At 39.4% G+C, this 20430-nt stretch overlaps 1 protein-coding gene across 3 annotated transcripts in view; it reads left to right on the top strand.

Moving 5' to 3' along the window:
* Positions 1–19978, top strand: part of INTU (inturned planar cell polarity protein) — a gene marked incomplete at its 5' end in the record, with an annotated part of 65384 nt that extends 45406 nt beyond the window's left edge. For all 3 annotated transcript variants that reach the window (XM_081093009.1, XM_081093008.1, XM_081093007.1), the window contains 8 exons: positions 2776–2829; positions 4176–4238; positions 5487–5708; positions 6567–7040; positions 8630–8727; positions 11520–11709; positions 14530–14687; positions 17951–19978. In XM_081093009.1, the coding sequence (XP_080949135.1) occupies positions 2776–2829; positions 4176–4238; positions 5487–5708; positions 6567–7040; positions 8630–8727; positions 11520–11709; positions 14530–14687; positions 17951–18062 (1371 nt within the window). In that variant the 3' untranslated portion in view covers positions 18063–19978. The remainder of the gene's footprint in view (positions 1–2775; positions 2830–4175; positions 4239–5486; positions 5709–6566; positions 7041–8629; positions 8728–11519; positions 11710–14529; positions 14688–17950) is intronic.
* Positions 19979–20430: the final 452 nt, after the last annotated feature.

Genomic DNA, 20430 nt, shown 5'->3' with positions numbered 1-20430 from the left:
TGTGTTTTGGGGAATCCAGGAAAGGCTCCTCTGGATTCTCACAGTTCAGTTGGGTAGGTGAGATTAATACACAGAAAATACTGAGGACATAGCTTAGACTTTTTCTGTATTTTGTAGTCTGGTTAAGAAAAGTAAGGACAAAATTTTGGAAAATGAAATAGACATCTTCTGTAAAGTGATCTAAAGGTCTCTAGTGAATGTAAAGTTTTAAACACTAGCCCTTGAAATTACCAGCAAACTCAAATAATTTACACCAGCCGTGGGCCGGATCCGGCCCGTTTGAAATGAATAAAACTATTGAAATAAAAGATCATACCCTTTTATGTAATGATGTTTACTTTGAATTTATATTAGTTCACACAAACACTCCATCCATGCTTTTGTTCCGGCCCTCCGGTCCAGTTTGAGAACCCATTGTGACCCTCGAGTCAAAAAGTTTGCCCACCCCTGATTTACACACTTCTCTTTGAAATTGCTTACTGTGTTAAAAAAAAAAAAATAGTAGTGTTTAGTGACTATATATTTTCCAATGAAAAATATTAAGGATTTTTATGCCTCAAAAAATCTAGCCCTGGCCAGTATGACTCAGCTGGTTGGAGCTTCGTCCTGTACACCAAGAGGTGTCAGGTTTGATTTCTGTTCAGGGCACAAACCCAGGTTCCAGGTTCAATTCCCAATTGGGGAGCATGCAAGAGGCAGCTGATCAATGTTTCTTTCTCACATAGATGTTTCTCTCTCTCTCTCCCTTCTTCTCTCTGAAATAAATTTTACAAATATATAGTTGAAAACATATGCATGTGAGGTTACTTATACCTAATAAATTTAGGTGGAAAGTTATTTTAACTTAGAAAAAAAACTTAACTTGTTCTGAGTTTAGTATACAATGAGGTCTTCAGTGTTCTTCCCAGGTGTTTGAAAATTTCCTTATTTTGTTTTTTTGTCAGATGTTATGTTTTTTAAAAAAATCATTTTTCCTCAGGAACATTGGAATAATTAAGAGAAAAGATACTTTACCTTTTCTCTTAAGAAATATGAGGAAACAATTCTAATGACCTTTTACATTAGCCTATATATTGAGTTCTTTAGCAGGAACAGCAACCCATTAAACAGTAACATTTCTGAAATAAAAATCACAAGTGGGTAATTTTCTTTTTGTCCTGTAGTTTTTCTCAAGAGAAACTATAGCTGCAGAAAGGAGAGCATGAATTATTTGCTAGATGCAGAAAAATGTAGGTCACAAATGAGTAATAAGCCTGGTTAAGAAAAGCAATAAAAAGCATGACTAATGTTTCCAAAGCTTTTGTCATCTCAGTAAGACACAGTTTGTGAAACAGTCCTGCAGAGAGTGTCTTGGACTTGTTTTTTAGAGGATTATTTTTCACAAATAGCACATATGCTACAAACTTTCATTGCCAATAGTTTTTAATTCATGTATATTCATTACAGATGAAACTGCTAAGTTTATTGTTTTTAAATTGTGAAGGCTTTAGGGAGAAAAAAAATTCATGAAGGAGTTTAGGCAATTTCCATAGAAACAGAAGCTAAATCCTAAGTAATATATTTTTCTAATAACTCTGTAGGGTAGATAAGCTGTGCCAGATTTCAAGAGAACACCTGCCTTCCTGTTTTAATCCATGAATAATTATTAACAGTCCTTTTATACAAAACAATAGAGGCCCGGTGCACGGATTCATGCACATTGAAAAGAAATTAATTAGAAGGTGGCCGGAGGGGCGGAACTGGGCAAGACAGGCCGGACATGTCCTGGAGCCAACCTCCCACAGGCGGCGCTGCGGCTCAAAGGGTGTCTGCAGAATGAGTGGGGTCCCTCTGGCAGGTGGGGTCCCTTGGCCTGGCCTGTGGGGATGGGGCTGAAACCGGCTCTCTGACATCCCCCCAGGGGCCCCAATTTCGAGAGGGCGGTTCTTGGGTGACGCTACACGGAATCGGGCTCCCTCTGCAGCTCAGCAGCTCAGCAGCTCCTGCATTAAGCGTCTGGCCCCTGGTGGTCAGTGTGCGTCATAGCTACTGGTTGGAGCATCTGCCCCTTGGTGGTCATTGTGTGTCATAACTACCAGCCAGTCACTTAGGCTTTTAAATATATAGATAGATAGGAGAGAGACAGGGAAGAATGTTGATATTTTCTAAGAATCCATCTGTTGAGAAATATATAGAAAAAACAGAAAAATAAAAACAACTCAAAATAGATTAGCTACATTATGATTGATTTTTCCTCTAAGAATTTTATATGTTAAAATTTTTTCTAACTTAAAACTGAAAGCAATTTTTTAATCTCATAAATTATCTTATATTGAATTCAGAGGGAAGCCTACTTTTCAATTGTGATTTAATTGAAAAATGCCTATATGTTAAATTAACTTTTTGTAATTGCAAAGCTTAAAAACAAGATGTTCTGTTTGGGACTTTGTTTTTTTAACATGTTTGTTGTTTTTTTTATTTCAGAGAGAGGAAGGGAGAGGAAGAGAGAGATAGAAACATCAATTATGAGAGAATCATCGATCGGCTGCCTTCTGAACACCCCTACTGGGGATCGAGCCTGCAACCCAGGCATGTTCCCTGACCGGGAATCGAACCAGTGACCTCCTGGTTCACAGGTTGATGCTCAACCCCTGGGAGGGACAGTTCCTAAATAATACAAAGGAGAAAGATAATTATTCAATTCTTTAAGTAATTATTAAACACTTTTATATGGCCATGATTTGAAAGTAATTATCAGTTAATTGTTTGTGTTACTCTTCTTTCTCCCCCACACAGATGGAATTAGACACAGCATTGAGTGACTTGGAGGCTGCAGATTTTGCAGAACTGGTAAGAGAAGCAGTGAGTTTTAGGAAAGACAGTGTTGATTTCTCATTTTGTAAATCAGTCATGCTAAAAATATTGCAAGTGAGCATGCGATAATCTTGAAATACATAACATTAGGTCTCTATTTTGACAATGGCAAAGTCTGTTTTGCTTACCTTAAGATTTTCTACTCAGTTGAACATATTTGTGCCTGGCCAGTTGAACATCGACCTATGAACCAGTTTGATTCCTGGTCAGGGCACATGCCCAGGTTTCAGGCTCGATTCCCAGTGTGGGGCATGCAGGAGGCAGCTGATCAATGATTCTCTCTCGTCATTGATGTTTCTCTCTCTCTCTCTCTCTCTCTCTTTCTCTCTCTCTCTTACTTCCTCTCTGAAATCAATAAAAACATTTTATAAAAAAATATTTGTTACATAACATATATGTAAAGATTACATCAGTATCATTAAGAACTGGGTTTTGTGAGACAGGATATACATGTAATGTTGATTAAATTAAGTGAAAATCCTGTGGATCTGGATTTAAATTGAAAGTGTAAGTATGGTTTTTAATCTTTAAAAAAAAAGTAGTGTTTCCTAGTTCTGTTAAGGGAAAAGGCCTAGAAATCGTGACCATCCCCAGTAATAAGGAAGACCACTCGCACCCAGGCCATGGTGCGTAAGTAATATTTCTTGCTACAAAGAACCATGACTCCTAAGGGAAATGACTGGATCCAGATTAGGGCCTGAAAATAAACATGTGTATCATCAGGAGTGCCATTTTAACAAAAACTAGATCATAGTGATATTTTGTTCTGCAGCTTGCATTCTTTGCAAAACAGTATATTCTAAAACATTTTGTGACTACTCAGGTATGATACTGTGTTATATATCTAATTTTGTTAACCATTCTCTTTTGCTAAAAATCACTTCCAATTTTTGCATATTACAAATAATTCTATTAAAAAGTGTATGTTTTTTAATTTTTTTTTACATACCACACAGTGGCCCTCAAATAGGTTATACCAATTTGTATTATCAAAAATAATATATGTTAATGTTAAATATCATAGATGATGTGTAGGTAGATGCTTTTTGTCTTGATACATTTATTTTAATCCCTCATGGTATAACAAATCTTATGTTTATTTTTAGATGTCTCTGGTCAGTAGTTTCTTATAAGAAACAAAAATAAAACTGTTTTAAATCAAAATACTTGCTTTGCACACTACCTTGCACCCTAATATCCTAGTGTATTGTTTTCTAATAAAGGCTGTGGAAAATTCAGTTACTAAAGAATATAATTGCCATTTTAACTGTTGTTGCTTAACTAGGATTTTTTAATCCACTGTGGTTTTCTCCCCCACCCAGTCTGAGGATTACTATGACATGAGGCGGCTGTATACGATTTTAGGGTCTTCTTTGTTTTACAAGGTAAGTTGAAGCTTGAATCTTTGTAAATGTCCAACTGCTATAGGACCTAAATTTTCTCAAACTTTTGCAGACATGAAAAATGTATCTATCTCTTTTCCTCTGAATGTAGGTACCCTAAAATTAAGATCTTAAAACTTGTACCTAGACAATAAATATTTCTGGTTTCATTGTGTTCTAAAGCATTTGTAAATTTGTAAAGAAGAAACTACTCAAAGAACCAAGTGTGTCAGAGATGGGAGAGTGGTGTCTGGTTTCCTTTTGCAGTAGTATGCTTGTTTCTTATCTTCAGACTCACTATGCATCTTTTTATTTTATTTTTATTTTTTTACTATGCATCTTTTTAATAAATCCTTTAACGTGAAGTAGTTAACTTCCACATAAAGAAAGTTAAATATCCAGAGGCATGGGTACATGGAATAGACTAACAGCTGTCAGGGGGGACAGGGGCAGGAATGGATGAATAAAGGTAAAGAGATTAGCCAAAGAACATCTATATTATAAAAGGCCAATGACGGTAACGCCGTAACGACCAAATGACCGGTCACCAGGAGGTTCATGGAGCACCTCTCGGGCCCTCCCCACCCCCACCCCCTAGGGCACCGGCAGCATCAGCAGAGCGTCATGGGGTGCCGGCAGCATCCCTGGAACATCGCGGGGTTCCAGCAGCATCCGCATAGCGTGTGAGGCGTCGCAGGGCTGCAGACATGGCCCTGATGGCAGGCTAGGCCTAGGGGACCCTACACACTCACGATTTCATCGTGCGCTGGGCCTCTAGTATATGCATAACCCGTACACACATGCAGTGATGGTCAGAGGAAAGGGAGGCTACGTAGGGGTGGGTGGGGGGTCGAGTAGGAATGGGGACATCGGTAATAGGTCAGCAATAAAAATAATGTGTTTTTTTTTAAAGAAAGTTGTCAATTGAATTTAAGTGTTTTCATTTTTCAACTCCTCATTCTCTGCTTTCCATCCTCAGAATTCAGTTCTATTCTACTTTTGCCATTCAGGCTTATACTACTCAGAGATGATCTTGTTTTGTGCTACCATCTACCTGTTGCTGACTTAAGTTATCATAAATATTTGATCTCTAGTTGACTTCAGTGGGTGGAGGGAATTATTTTTACTCTGTCTTAAAACTGGGATATCTTAAGCCAACTGAAGAAGTACCTATAAAACTCTTAGAAATATATTATGGGATTATTGCTTTATATCACTGGTTGATTTTTGTTCTTTGTGGTTCAATTCAAGGGTTATTTGATATGCAGTCATTTGCCTAAGGATGATCTTATTGATATTGCCGTATATTGTCGCCACTATGGCCTACTGCCTTTAGCAGCAAAACAAAGAATTGGTCAGCTGGTAATATGGAGAGAAGTGTTTCCTCGACATCACCTCCAACCTTCTACAGATTCAAACACTGAAATCTTTCAGGAACCTGAGGGGAGATATTTTTTGCTAATTGTTGGCTGGGTGAGTTTGCCTTGGTTTCTTTCTTGTTTGTTTTTTTTTGGTTTGGTTTTGTTTTTGCCATTTATTATGTAAATAAATACACAAATATGATCATTTAAAATTATGAACATATCAAACATCAGTATTCAAGAAAATGTTACATGCCCCTTATTCCTTTTTTTTTTTTTTAGCATCCATTTAATACCCATGGAGAAATATTAATGAAACCCAGGATGAGATTTTAGCAGGTTCTTAATATCTTTTGTTCCCATTTTTAAAATATATTTTTTATTGATTTCAGAGAGGAAGGGAGAGGGAGAGAGAGCTAGAAACATCAATGATGAGAGAGAATCATCGATCGGCTGCCTTCTGCGCGCCCCACACTGGAGATAGAGCCCACAACCCAGGCATGTGCCCTGACCCAGAATCGAACTGTGAACTTCTAGTTCATAGGTCGACGCTCAACCACCGAGCAATGCTGGCTGGGCTCGTTCCCATTTTTATAGTGGTTTTATCCTCTGATTTTTTTGGGGAAATAGAGGGAGACATAAAAAGAACATAGAATCAGAATAAATATATGATTATAAATGAAAGGACTTCTAGTAATTGAGGCTCTTAGAAAACTACCTTAGGGAATTCCATGTGCCTAAGTAGTGACTGATGTTGTATCAGGACAAGGCAATACAAGATTTGTTTTCAAGGGTGATCAAGAAGCACTGAGCATATCTGAGAAGGAAAGGGAAGGGAGGAGTTTTTAATAATCATCACATGGTTATGCCATATGCCTATATGTCTTCAGTATTCATAAATTGATACAAGCATATTGCATATAAATATCTTTATGTAGCTAAATCTATACTAACAACTTTTTTCTTATAGAGGCATTATATGTTGTGTGTACTATTAGAAGCTGGAGGCTGCTCATCCAAAGCTATTGGGAACCCTGGACCAGACTGTATATATGTGGATCAGGTCAAAACAACTCTTCAACAGCTGGAAGGAGTAGGTGGCCGCATAAATGAACGGCTGGCATCTTCTCCAAGCCCCTGCTTATCTTGTGCTGACTGGTTCCTTGCTGGATCACATGAAAAATTAGATTGTTTGACAACCTCTCCTATCCTCAGTAGGCTACAAGGTATTTCCAAAGCAGCAACCTCTCCAACCTGCAGAAGAACTCTTTTTGGTGACTATTCCTTAAAAACACGTAAGCCCAGTCCTTCCCGAAGCAGTGGAGGATCTGACAGTGGTTGTGAAGGTGGAGAAGGTGTTGGCCCGAGCCCCCACACTACACCAGATGCAGTACGGAGGCAAAGAGAATCCGATGGCTTGGAAGAAAGTGGGGCCTTGCTTAAGGTGTGTGTGTGCGTTCAAGTTTGTACATTCTGGGAGCTAAGCTGTCTTTCGAGTCCTTATTTTATAATTGGAATAGAATTTTTTAATATATTTTTATTGATTTCAGAGAAGAAGAGTGAGAGACAGAAAGAGAGAGAGAGAGAGAGACATCAATGATGAGAGAGAATCATTGATTGACTGCCAGAACATGCCCCACACTGTGGAGTGAGCCTGTACCCAGGCATGTGCCCTGACCAGAAATCAAACCATGACCTCCTGGTTCATAGGTCGACACTCAACCACCGAGCCATGCCGGTGGGGTGGAAGAGTTTTTTGGGTTGTTGTTTTTTTTGAATAGAATTTTTAATGGCAAATCATTCTTCATTTGAACTGGTGGTTGTTTTAGTCACTGTTGGGAAACCAATGATTTAGAACCCAAAAGAATAAGAAATAATACGTAATATCCAGGACATCTGCTTCGACACTACTGACAAGAAGGGTAACTTTAACCCTGCTTTCCCTGTTCATCTCAGTCCTCTCTGTTTACGATATTAATAGGGAACAGCCTAGCTATGGGGCACTTAGGGGGCTCATCTGACTAAATAGCCAATAAAATGTTCAGCAAAAACAAAAAGAAAATCAGTAACTTAAAATATATGTGTGTGTCTTGTTCTATGTTTTTATAAATTTTTAAAAATCTGCACCTGTGAAGGTCTGGTCTCCATATCAAGAATTGAAAATGAGACTATTAAGCAAAGAGAATGTTTGTTTTTCAGACTGCTTATTTATCATACTTTATGCATGTATTTTTCCATGAAAATACCATATTATATCTAAATGATTGTCAAAATAATCACCCCGGGAGGCTTTCTAAAGACGTTGCTTTTTTGAAACATTTTTAAAAGTTGTCATTTAAGTGGATGGAGGTGATGAAGCATGACGAAGGAGAAGTCTGAGAAGAGGCAGGAATAAAATGAGAGTCTGCATGTCATGGCAGAAATAGCCATAGATTTTATCTCCTAATTCCAAATAATAGAGCACTCTTGGAGCCCTAAGTGGATATATTTAGGAAGTGTTCACATATGTACTGTACTTACTATCATAGTCAGTGAAATTGGTAGGAAATAAAGTTTAAGGATATTTGGAAAGAATTAGGAAGCCATGAACAACTCCTAAAAAAACCCTGAATTAATCTCTAAGATTTAGCTATTCGACAACTGTTGATTGAACACCTACTATCTGCCCAGGTCTATGCTACACAAAAGAGATAGATACAATGATGAATAACATATAGCCCCTGCCCTTGAGGAGTGCAGTTTGGAGAGGGAGACAAATACACATACATGTAAATTATAACAAAACTTGGTAAAGGCTCCATAATGGCTGTGGTAGAAGGTTTTGGGGGAGAACTTTCATTTCTTTCTATGACATGGCTCTGGGGTCTCTGACAGCAAAGGATAAGCCAAGAGGCACAAGCTAGCATTGAAAGTATATAAAGGTAACATTGCAAAATAGTAAATAGTTCTCTTAGAAGGATATTTAGTTTTTACATTACTTCTATTTAATTCTATTCTTAAGCATAAACTAATCTACTTAACTGTATTTTTCAGGTCACCAAAAAGAAGTCTACTCTTCCAAATCCATTTCATTTGGGAAACTTGAAAAAGGAACTTTCCGAAAAAGAATTGGAAGTATGTAACACATTGAAGTAAGAATCTTCCTTACAATATTCTTTTTCACTTAAACTCTTGCCTTTAAGGAAATTTTACAATGAGAATTTACAAGTCCATAACATGTAGAGATTTTATGCAACAATTGTAATTATAATCTTAAATTATATTATATCTTAATTGTAATTGTAATTATATCTTAAATACCAAAGGTATGCTATTTCTCTAATGTTCTTCATTACACAATAGGAAACATACTCATATTATCCTATATAATAAAAGCCTAATATGCTAAGTGTCCGGTTGTCCATTCAGCCAATCAAAGCATAATATGCTAATGATATGCTAAGGCCACTCAACTGCCCACTATGACATGCATTGACCACCAGGGAGCAGACAGCCGACCGGTAGACCAGTTGCTATGACATGCACTGACCACCAGGGGGCAGATGCTCCGATCGATAGGTTAGCTTGCTGCTGGGGTCTGGCCAATCAAGACTGAGTGAGGTGGGCCAGACACACCCTGGAGCCCTCCCTCAGCCCCTCTCCCCAGCCAGCCCCACCCACGATCAGCCCCCAACACCCCAATCAGGGGTGGGGCTGGCCAGCCAACTGCCCATGGCCCCTCCCCCCAGCCAGCCCCACCCTCGATAAACCCCCATTGTGTGGGCCAGCCAGACCCCACCCATGCATGAATTCATACACCAAGCCTCTAGTACAGGGGTGGGCAAACTTTTTGACTTGAGGGCCACAATGGGTTCTTAAACTGGACCGGAGGGCCGGGACAAAAGCATGGATGGAGTGTTTGTGTGAACTAATATAAATTCAAAGTAAACATCATTACATAAAAGGGTACGGTGTTTTTTTGGTTTTTTTTAGTTTTATTCATTTCAAACGGGCCGGATCTGGCCCGCGGGCCGTAGTTTGCCCATGGCTGCTCTAGTAAGAGATAAAACACATACAACCCAAGCCTGTTTTGCTTAGTAGTTGGAGCATCAGCTGCCGACTGAAGGGTCATGGTTTTAATTCCAGTCAAGGGCATATACTTCAGTTGCAGACTTGATACCCAGCCCCAGTCCCAAGTGTATGCAAGGGCAGCCAGTCAGTGTTTCTCTCTCTCTCTCTCTCTCTCTCTCTCTCTCTCTCTCTCTCTCTCTCTTCCATTCTCTCTGAAATATCAATGGAAAAGGTATCCTCAGGTGAGGATTTTAAAAAAGACACATATAAAATAATAGTTCAAAATGTGAAAGCCACCCTTTATCCCTCTTCAACAGGTAACCTCCCTTTTGTGTGTCTAATTTTTAGAGTTTACTATTTTTATGCTTTAGTAGATGCTGTGATATGCTGCTCAGGTACTCCTTATCCCAGAGTGCTCATTCCCAGTATCTCACAGAGATAAGGAGGCAGTATCTAGGCTAAGAGCCGAAATATGCCTTTGCTTGCCTCTGTGCTCATGGCTGGGGAAAAAAAAAATCAACTGAAGAAATATTTTACTATAGATACCAGAATTAGAATGGGGCAACCTGAATATTTGAGATGCTGATGGGGAACTGCTGTCTATATATTTAAAGATTGCCAATCAGAAGTCAGCAGTAGAGAAAAAGAAAGCAAGGTATAGTAGATCAAGTTACAGAGTCTGCTGAGCTGTGCCACTTAGCTATGTGACTTCAAGAAAGTTAATCCAAGTCCTCTGAACATTGATTTCTTCATGGTTAAAACAAGGATGGTAATATTTACTACCCTGCAGAGTCATTATGAGAATTAAGACTAAGATATTTTAAAGTATCTACCCTGGCAGAAAGAGGGTATTCAGTATATTATTATTATAGGTTCTGCTGGCCTATTTGAGACTTAAATAGGGGATGAAAGGATAGAGAAGAAGAAAGGAGAAATAAAAATACTAAGAGAATACCGAAGAGAAGTAAGACTATTAATGAGAAATAGAATACAACTAGTAATTGCCATTGTAATCTAGAATATTAACCCAACTCTGCAGTTAGTAATAACTTTATTTTTCTTCAAGATCATCAATTTAACTATCATGGTAAAAGGCTTTAACGCTGCTAACTTAAATGTATTTAGTTTGTTGAAAGATGTTTTTATATGTGGTCCACCCTTGACTGATAGCATGTTTATGGCTTGAAGAGATCTGGGCCAGACATGGGCTAAGTTATTTATTACCAACTATGGAAACAAAGGGGATTGGCCAATTTGGGTTGTGTAGCAAAGGGGTGAATTAAGTTACTTGCAAGTGAATTGGTGTTTGTTTATCCTTGCATAATATATAATACTTGCCTCCATTAGGGAATTGATAACAACACTAGTCTGTACTTCAGTTAAAGAGGAAGAGGAAATTAAATAAGGAAATGAAATGTTTGGCCTAGTTTTTCTTCCCTAATTAGACTCCTAATATCTATATCTATATCTATATCATCTATATCTATATCTATCTTGCACTCTGGGACCCTCTTGCACTCTGGGACCCCTTGGGGGATGTCAAGAGCTGGTTTCAGCCTGATCCCCACAGGCCAGGCCAAGGGACCCCACCTGCCAGAGGGACCCCGCTCACTCCGCAGACACCCTTCGAGCCGCAGTGCTGCCCCAGTGTGGCCAGCCAGGGAGGAACTGTAGGAGGTTGGCTCCAGGGTGTGTCCAGCCCATCTAGCCCAGTCCCACTCCACCAGCCACCTTCTAATTAATTGCCTTTCAATGTGCATGAATTCATGCACCAGGGCACTAGTATTGTAGATAAAATAGTTATTAGGAATCTACACAATTCAAAATAAAGCAATATTTTTACATTTGCTTAAATATCTTTTTTTTTTTCAAGATTGACATCTGGTCCTGAGAACACACTTTTCCACTATGTTGCTTTAGAAACAGTGCAAGGGATCTTTATTACTCCTACCCATGAAGAAGTGACCCAGCTAAGCGGCTCTATCCACCCTCAGCTAATAAAGAATTTCCATCAGTGTTGTCTCTCCATTCGTGCAGTTTTTCAACAGACCTTGATGGAAGAGGTAGGGCACTGCTATAAATACAGTTTTATGCCAGTTTCATTTCTATAACTAAATATTCTCTCTAAAAGCTCTTTAATTAATATGTCCAGCTATGGAAATTCTCAAAGCAAGAAACAGTGGCTTCTGTAATCTGGATGTATTCTGGCGGGTAAGCCAGAAGGGTTTGTTGATGGATTAAATAAGGGTTATAAGAGAAAGAAGAACCAAGGATCACTCCACTATTTTGACCTGAGCCTCACAAAAAAATATTTATATTTCACATAAGTCATTGCTTTGCTAATGATTTTATCAATGGGAAATTTAGAGAGATACATCTGTTTTAAGTTTAATGTGTTTTAAGTATATTATAAAATCATCTGTTTATTTACTAATCTACACAGTAATCTACTCTTTATTAATACATTCATTAAGTACCTACTATATACCAACAACTTTAAAAAAAAATAATACAGCTCTAGATGATTTACCTCAGTGGATAGAGCTTCAACCTGCGGACTGAAGGGTCCTGGGTTCTGTTCCAGTCAAGGGTATGTACCTTGGTTGTAGAATCCTCCCTAGCCTAGTCCCTGGTCGGGGCATGTGCAGGAGGCAACCAATCGATGTGTTTCTCTTAACATTGATGTTTCTCTCTGTGCTTCCCTCTCTCTTCCACTCTCCATAAAAATCAGTGGAAAAATATCCTCGGGTGAGGATTGTTTTTTTTAAAAAAAATACTACAAAGATGCCCTGGCTGGTTGCTAGTGGTTAGAGAGCTTCAGCCTGTGGGCTGAAGGGTCTTGGGTTTGATTACCGGTCAAGAGCCTGTACCTGGGTTGCAAGTTCAATCCCCTACCCGGTTAGAGTGCACGTGGGAGGCAGCCAATCGATGTGTCTCTCTTACATCCAATGCTTCTCTCTCCCCTTCTCTCATTCCTCTTCCCTCCCTTCCCCTCTCTCTAAAAAATAAAAAATAAATGGGAGAAAAAATCCTTGGGTGAGGATTAACAAAAAAAACAACAAAAAGAAACAAACAACAACAAAGATGAGAAGTATATTGTCTCTGCCTGGAAAAGAGCTTATCCTGTACTGGGGAAGAAGGTCCTATAAACTGCTAATATAATCCTATATAATAAAAAAGAAACATGAAAATTAACCATCCCTCTGCTATGCACAAGCCACGCCCACCAGCCAATCAGGACCAAGTATGCAAATTAACCCAACTAAGATGGCGGCAGCCACTGAGCTGGAGCAAGCAGGAGGCTTGGGTTGCCGCCAGCAATGGAGGAGGCCAAGCTTCCCGCCTGCCCTGGCCGGCCCTCAGCTCCGCTCAAGTCTACAAAGTTTCAATTATAGAAGATAAATAAATCCCAGAAAAAAAGGAGAGGCTGGGAGCTTGGGTCACTGGGGGGCATGGCCAGCCTGAAAACAGCCATCAGCCCCTCACCCAGGCTGGCCAGGCACCCCAGGGGGACCCCCACCCTGATCCGGGACACCCTTCAGGGCAAACCAGCTGGCCCCCACACGTGCACCAGGCCTCTATCTTATATAAGAAAAGGGTAATATGCAAATTGACCCTAACAGCAGAACAACTGGGAATGACTGGTCACTATGACACACACTGACCACGAGGGGGCAGATGCTCAATGCAGGAGCTGCCCCCTGGTGGTCAGTGTGCTCCCACAGGGGAAGCTCTGCTCAGCCACAAGCCAGGCTGACGGCTGCCAGCACAGTGGTGGTGGATGGAGCCTCTCCTGCCTCAGCAGCACTAAGGATGTCTGACTGCAGCTTAGGCCTGCTCCCCGCTGGCAAGTGGACATCCCCCGAGGGCTCCCAGGCTGCCAGAGGGATGTCTGACTGCTAGCTTAGGCCCATTCCCCCGGGGAGCAGGCCTAAGCCTGCAGGTGGACATCCCCTGAGGAGTCCCAGACTGCGAGAGGGCATAGGCCGGGCTGAAGGACCTCTCCCCCACCCGAGTGCACAAATTTTTGTGCACTGGGCCTCTAGTATAACAAATACTAATACAGGACTATGAACAAAATGTTCCCTGTAAAAGTCAAGGGATACTTTTATCTATGAAGTCTTTTATAGGAGACTAGAGGCCGGGTGCACAAAAATTTGTGCACTGGCAGGGGAGGTGGGTGGGGGTGTTCCTCAGCCCCACTTGTGCCCTCTCCCAGTCTGGGACCCCTTGGGAGATAACCACCTGCTGGCTTAGGAGACGGGTGGCAGATGGCAGACCCGATCCCTCGGTGCCTGCCCTGCCTCCCCGGGTCACGCACACGGTAGGGCCGATCCGGAGGTTGGGGCGCCTCCCCGGGTCGCAAACACAGCAGGGCCAATCTGGAGGTTGGAGCACCACCCCAGGCCGGGTCGCATACGGGACGCCCGGGCGGGCCGGCCGATTGCTGCTGCCCCGCCCAGCCACCCCAGGTTGGGTCGCACACGAGATGCCCGGATGGAGGCTGGGCGGGCTGGCCGATCGCTACTGCACCGCCCGGCCGCCCCGGGTCGGGTCACACACAGACACCTGCCGATCCAGGTTGCAGATAGCATGCTCAGATGCTGGGGGAGGAGGCGCTGTCCTGCCCTGCCTGCAGTATGCAAATTAGCTTCCATCTTTGTTGGCGGTTAATTTGCATATCGCACTGATTAGTCAATGGGAGGCATAGCGAAGGTATGGTCAATTACCATGTTTGTCTATTATTAGATAGGATGGTATTTAAAGTATGAGAAAAAGTAAAAATTTTCCTGCAGGTAAAAAGAATATTATTTCAGGCTCTTAAGTACTAGGATCAGCACTATTAATACCAGTTAATACTAATAATATCTATTAATTTACAGAAAAAGAAAGCACTAAACACTGCAGATCACTCAGGTTCTACAAATTTGGTGTCTTCTCTAAACCCTGTGAAAGAACATGGAGTGTTGTTTGAATGCTCACCTGAAAACTGGACTGACCAGAGAAAAGCACCACCAGTTATGGCTTATTGGGTAGTAGGGTAAGTGGAAAAAAGTATTTGAAAGTGAAGTAAAATGTTAGAAAAGTGAAAGAATTGTGGTAAAGTTTTAGGATGTAGGCATGAAATTATTAATCTAACTATAATATTTTAATATATTTTAGAATTTTATTTTATTTGCTAAGTATCTCCTTTAAATTCCTCTCAAGTCTTTTCTATTAAAAACAAATAGCTTGCCCTGGCTGGTTTGGTTCAGTGGATAGAGCATCAACCTGTGGTCTGAAGGGTCCCGGGTTCAATTCTAGTCAAGGGCACATGCCTGAGTTGCAGGCTCGATCCCCAGTGGGGGGTATGCAGGAGTGGTTCTCTCTCATCATTGATGGTTCTCTCTCCCTTCCTCTCTGAAATCAATAAAAATATATTTAAAAATAAACAAATAGCTTTCTTAGTTATCTTACAAAATTATATTAGTGATAAACTAAAAAAATTTTCACAATTTTATAGCTATTTCCTTCTACCCCTACTTCCTCCTTTTCTTCTATTCTTTCTTGCCCTCTTCCCTTTGTTCTCCTCCTCCTCATTCCCCACCAACTAACTATAAGTCCTTGCCTGACCTGGCCCCTGCCCACCTCTCTGGTTCCACCTTCTGTCACTCTCCTCTTCCATCCCATATGCATAGCCACATTGGCACCCATCAATCAAATCTTGTTTTTGCTATTCTTTGTGTATTGGCTCTTCTGCCTCTTAACCTTTGCATGTCCAGCTCCTTGAGATTCAGACCAGTTCTAAGAAGTCATCTCCTCAAAGAGAGGATCCATAATCTCTTTCCTGTATTAACAGAGCTACTCAGTTACGCTCTGTTATATAACCCCTTTATTATTTATTTTCTTATTTGTTTATGGTCTTTCTCCCCCTCACTAGAATGTTAGCTCTGTGAGGTCAGGAATCATATCTGTCTTGACCACTGGCACCTAACACATATATTGATAAATATATAACAATTTAGTAAATGGAACTCTGCTTAGCAAACTGTGGTGGTGGGTGGGTGTTATGGAAAACAGAAAGATAAATTCACACTCATTGTATCTAGCAGTCTTACATCTAGCAGAAGAAATATGAACTATGCTCATATATCTATATATTTATGAAATACTAGAGGCCCAATGCACGAAATTGGTGTAAGAGTAGGCCTTCCTTCCCCCTGCTGCCGGCACTGGCTTCCCTCCAGCACCCAGCACCCAGGACCCGGGCTTCCCTCACAGCCTCAGCTTTGTCCGGAAGGAAGTCTGGAAGGATGACCGGTCTAATTAGCATATTACTCTTTAATTATTATAGAATATGGAGACAGACTAGATAGATAGATAGAATAAATTAGTTGATACAACCAAATGCTATGGGAATCTCTAGGATTACAAAGAAAGGCTTAGAGATTCCATTTGATCTGGTTTAGAAAATTAATTGGACTTGAATAAAACATTTTAGGAAAAAGAAGGGATGAACAAATCATAAGGCATAGCAGTGAGTAGACTGGTTTGCCAGAATGGTAAAGGAATGCCATATACCAGTGGTCAGCAAACTGCGGCTCATGAGCCACATGCAGCTCTTTGGCCCCTTGCGTATGGCTCTTCCACAAAATACCGACTTCTGCGCATGGGCCACGAAGTTTCAATCGCACTGTATGTGCGCAACCGCAAATGATATTTTGTGGAAGAGCCACACTCAAGGGGCCAAAGAGCCGCATGTGGCTTGCGAGCCACAGTTTGCTGACCACTGTCAAAGAGAAAGTGAAAAAGACCAAGCTGGAAAGCAGAGAGCCTTCAATTCTAAGGAATTAAATTTTGAGGGAAATACTGAGCCAACAAAGAGTCTCTTAGTTGGGGGTAAAGACTTGGTGGAGGAAGGGGCAGGAAGTTAGGTGACACCAACTGGACACCTACCATGTAGTACTAAATTGTATGACAAACACTTTACAAACATTATCCAAAGCAGTAATTCCTGTGTTCTGGTCCATGGGATTAGAATCACCTGAGACACTTGTTAAACTCAGAGATGCCTACACCCTACCCCAGGGGTGGGCAAACTTTTTGACTCGAGGGCCACAATGGGTTCTTAAACTGGACCGGAGGGCCGGAACAAAAGCATGGATGGAGTGTTTGTGTGAACTAATATAAATTCAAAGAAAAAATCATTACATAAAAGGGTACAGCTGCCCTACCCCAATAAGCTCCCTTGTAATTCTGATGTATAACCAACCAAGCTTGGGAGCATCAGTTCAGTTCTGTAGTGTGATCAGAGCTGTGCTATTGGATAAGTAAGCATTCCAGCAAATGGAATGGCATGGATACACGAGAGAATAGAGATAGGAACAGTTAGGCGCACACACAGTGTGCAGTGGAACAGTTAACTGTATTCACAACAATTGGAATAGAAAGAATCAGGAGGTGTCGAATTCTGATGATGCAGGTCTATGTAGAATAGAGACATTTAAGGAGGTCAGGCAGAACTGCTGATTTGTTTGATTTATATAGTATTGATTAAATAGATTTTAACTCTTTAAGAAAACCAAATAGCCCGGCCAGTGTGGCTCAGTGGTTGAGTGTTGACCCATGAACCAAGAGGTTCGATTCCTGGTAAGGGCACATGCTCGGGTTGTGGGCTCTATCCCCGGTAGGGGGCGTGCAGGAGGCAGCTGATAGATGGTCTTCTCTCATTAATGTTTCTACCTCTCTATCCCTCCCCCTTCCTCTTTCTAAAATCAATAAAAACATGTTTAAATTAAAAAAGAAAACCAGGTAAAATTTCATTGTTAATCCCAATTCAATACTATCTGCAAAAAATTACTATCATATATTTAATATTTTAATAATAATTAACTTTTAGAAAGTAAATGTCAATCTTTAATAACTTGTACTTAAAATGATGGTATCACCATTGGCTTTACCATAATAATAATGACTAAATTTAATATTTAAAAACAGGGATATGGTAAAACATATTGATAAAATACGCTTTTTTACACTGTAGAAAAATAAAAATAATGACCTAAGGCACATATCATTTATTTAAAAGTAAATCTAACTGCATTTCCCTCTACTATAGATTTGGGTTAGTGGTTTTGTTTGTTTGTTTGCTTGTTTGTTTGTTTGTTTGTTTTTGGTGGCCCATATGGGGAGATTTGGATTAGTGTTTTAATTCATTACTGATACTTTCAGAAACAAAAAAATAAATAAAATAAAATGAATGGAAATTTTTAACTTTTCTTTGTTATATGAATTTCTAAAATAATATTTTCTTTTCCTCTTCAGGAGACTCTTTCTTCATCCCAAAGTTCAAGAACTTTATGTCTGTTTTCATGACTCAGTTACAGAAATTGCCATTGAAATGGCTTTTAAGTTGTTCTTTGGATTGACCTTGTAACTGTTTTCTTGCTACACAGCAACACTGTACAATAAGAAGCACTGAGCAGTGGTAGGATTGCTGAAATCCATACACAGAAGATACAGTTTAGTTTCTTTTCACTGAACTTAATATTGTTAAATATTGAGATCATATGGTGTTGGATTTGATGCACTAGATCTTAATTAGTATTGTATTAGAAAAGTATTAGAAAAGATACTTGATCAAAATATGAAGAAGGAGTTGTTAACTTATTTCCATTTTGGTATATAACATTAATTTATTGACTAGTTTGAAATAATGTGAAGTGTTTATGTAAAATTAATATAGAAATATTTATCTTGGAAAAATACTCAATTCGTTGTGTATTTATCTCAAGACTAATATTGAATCTGGTGAAAGAGTCAGGAAATTGAGAGAACGTGACCAGTCCTGTAACAATTAGTGCTGTAACCATGAGCAAGGGCACTTCTCTGAGCTCAGGGCATTAAAGTATCATGGGTATTAAGGCACTGTGTTTAAAAATATTTATTAAATGTCTTCAATTTCTTGATATTTAAAAAAACAACACTATGATCTTTTTTTAATACCGAGAATTATTAATAAATGCAGCTACTTATCACCTCAGATTTTCAAACAGACTGAAAACTTGGGGTTGTACCATAGCAGGCTTTTTTTTCTTCATTTAATAAAATTTTAGTCTATTGAACTGCTTTTCTGGTATCAGAGAATCATACTGACCACCACTGAAAAACTGAAACAGAAAGATAAAGCAAACTGCAGATCTCAATAAGGAGAAACCATTTGCTATGTTATAGATGTATACCGTAATGTCTACATTGTAAAGACATCACATTTTTTCAAAATGAAACCAAACATCATCTTGGTTTTCATCTCTAAATGGATATTAAAGTAAACATTGCAAATAAACTTAGTATACCTTTCTTCCAAATATGTTCTAAGTCACATCTGAAAATAGATTAGTTAGAATACTGGACAATAAATACTTACCTGCCACTCTATTAAATAAAGGGGGCAAAGTGACAGTGCAGATACCACAGAGGTATATACTCTTTGGCAGGTATAGAAACATTAAGTTGGATTTTGTTGGCATCCTGCAAATGGGCCCTTTCACAAAAGCCTATTGATGCAAATGATTATATAATTGCCATTTTGAAAAATATCAAGTACTGTCTTATCACCGTCATATACAAGGTGGGGCAAATATAAGAATAAGCTGTTTTTTGCATACTCACAACTATAAACCTACTTTTGTCCCACCCTGTATTTTAAACTCCCCACAATTCCATTTTAGAGTCTACTGCCTTTCCTCCCTCCCTTTTCTTTAGCTATTGTTGATTTATTTTTATGGGGTTAAAGAACTATACTCAGCAAGGGACTTTGTGCCAAGGGACTTTAATGATGATGCCTACAGGCAAGATAGTAAATTTGCAGTGCCTGCTTTTTTATATTTCTAATACAAATGGGAAAACCTGTGAAACCAACTTAGTAGGTTTGTCTGCTTTGAGCATTCTTGAGAATATTGTGAATAAATTGTTTGTTGTGTGTGTGGGTTCCCTCTAAATAGTGCTGGCACATGTTATGTGCTATAAAAGTGTTAGCTGCTGCTACTATTATTATCAAATATCCACTGGTTGAAAGCCAAGGAGTCAGCTAAATCATACCTGCTACTGTACAAAATGTTGGAAAGAAGCTGAGGAAAAGTATTCAGCACTAAACATTTTTGAGAATAGGATTTATACTTTGGCAGTTTTTTTTAAAATATTATTAAATGTTACTAAAACTTTAGGGACTAAAGTTTAGTCTATACACTAAATTGTGTGAAAATAATTTAATTTTGTAGAGCTATATTTCTATATTCTATATAATTGAAGCTATTTTTATACTGTATTGATAGTTTTTAATAAAGATGGTTTGGAGTTTGTGGTTGTGTTGCCTTTCATGCATTGGTCCAAAAAATGTTTATTAAATTTTTACTCTGTGCCAAGCGCTGCTCTGAATGCTGGGGAAAAAAACAAATAAAAATCCCTACCCGCATGGGAGTGAGGAGCACAAAGGCCATGAGACTCGATACTTTTAATATTAACACGTAAATCACCAGAACTGAGTCTGTTCCCTAAATCAGTAAATAAAATGCAATGCAGCAAGTTAAACATTTTCAGCTCAGTCTGTTGAAAGAGCTGATCTAAAGTTCTTAAAGTAGAATAAAAATATGGAATAAAAAGCCATATTTGTAAGTACTTTCAGTTTTGCTATCTTCTATCAGTGAATATATACCATAAATTAGTAAGCTTGAGGATATCATAAAGGAATCTATACTAATAAAAGAGTAATGTGCTAATTAGACCAGATAGAATGGATGTCCTTC

This window comes from Myotis nattereri (genome assembly GCF_964212035.1).
Source record: "Myotis nattereri genome assembly, chromosome: 5".
Lineage (NCBI taxonomy): Eukaryota > Metazoa > Chordata > Mammalia > Chiroptera > Vespertilionidae > Myotis > Myotis nattereri.
Note: the sequence above shows the minus strand (reverse complement) of the source record. Positions and strands in the feature narration are given on the sequence as shown.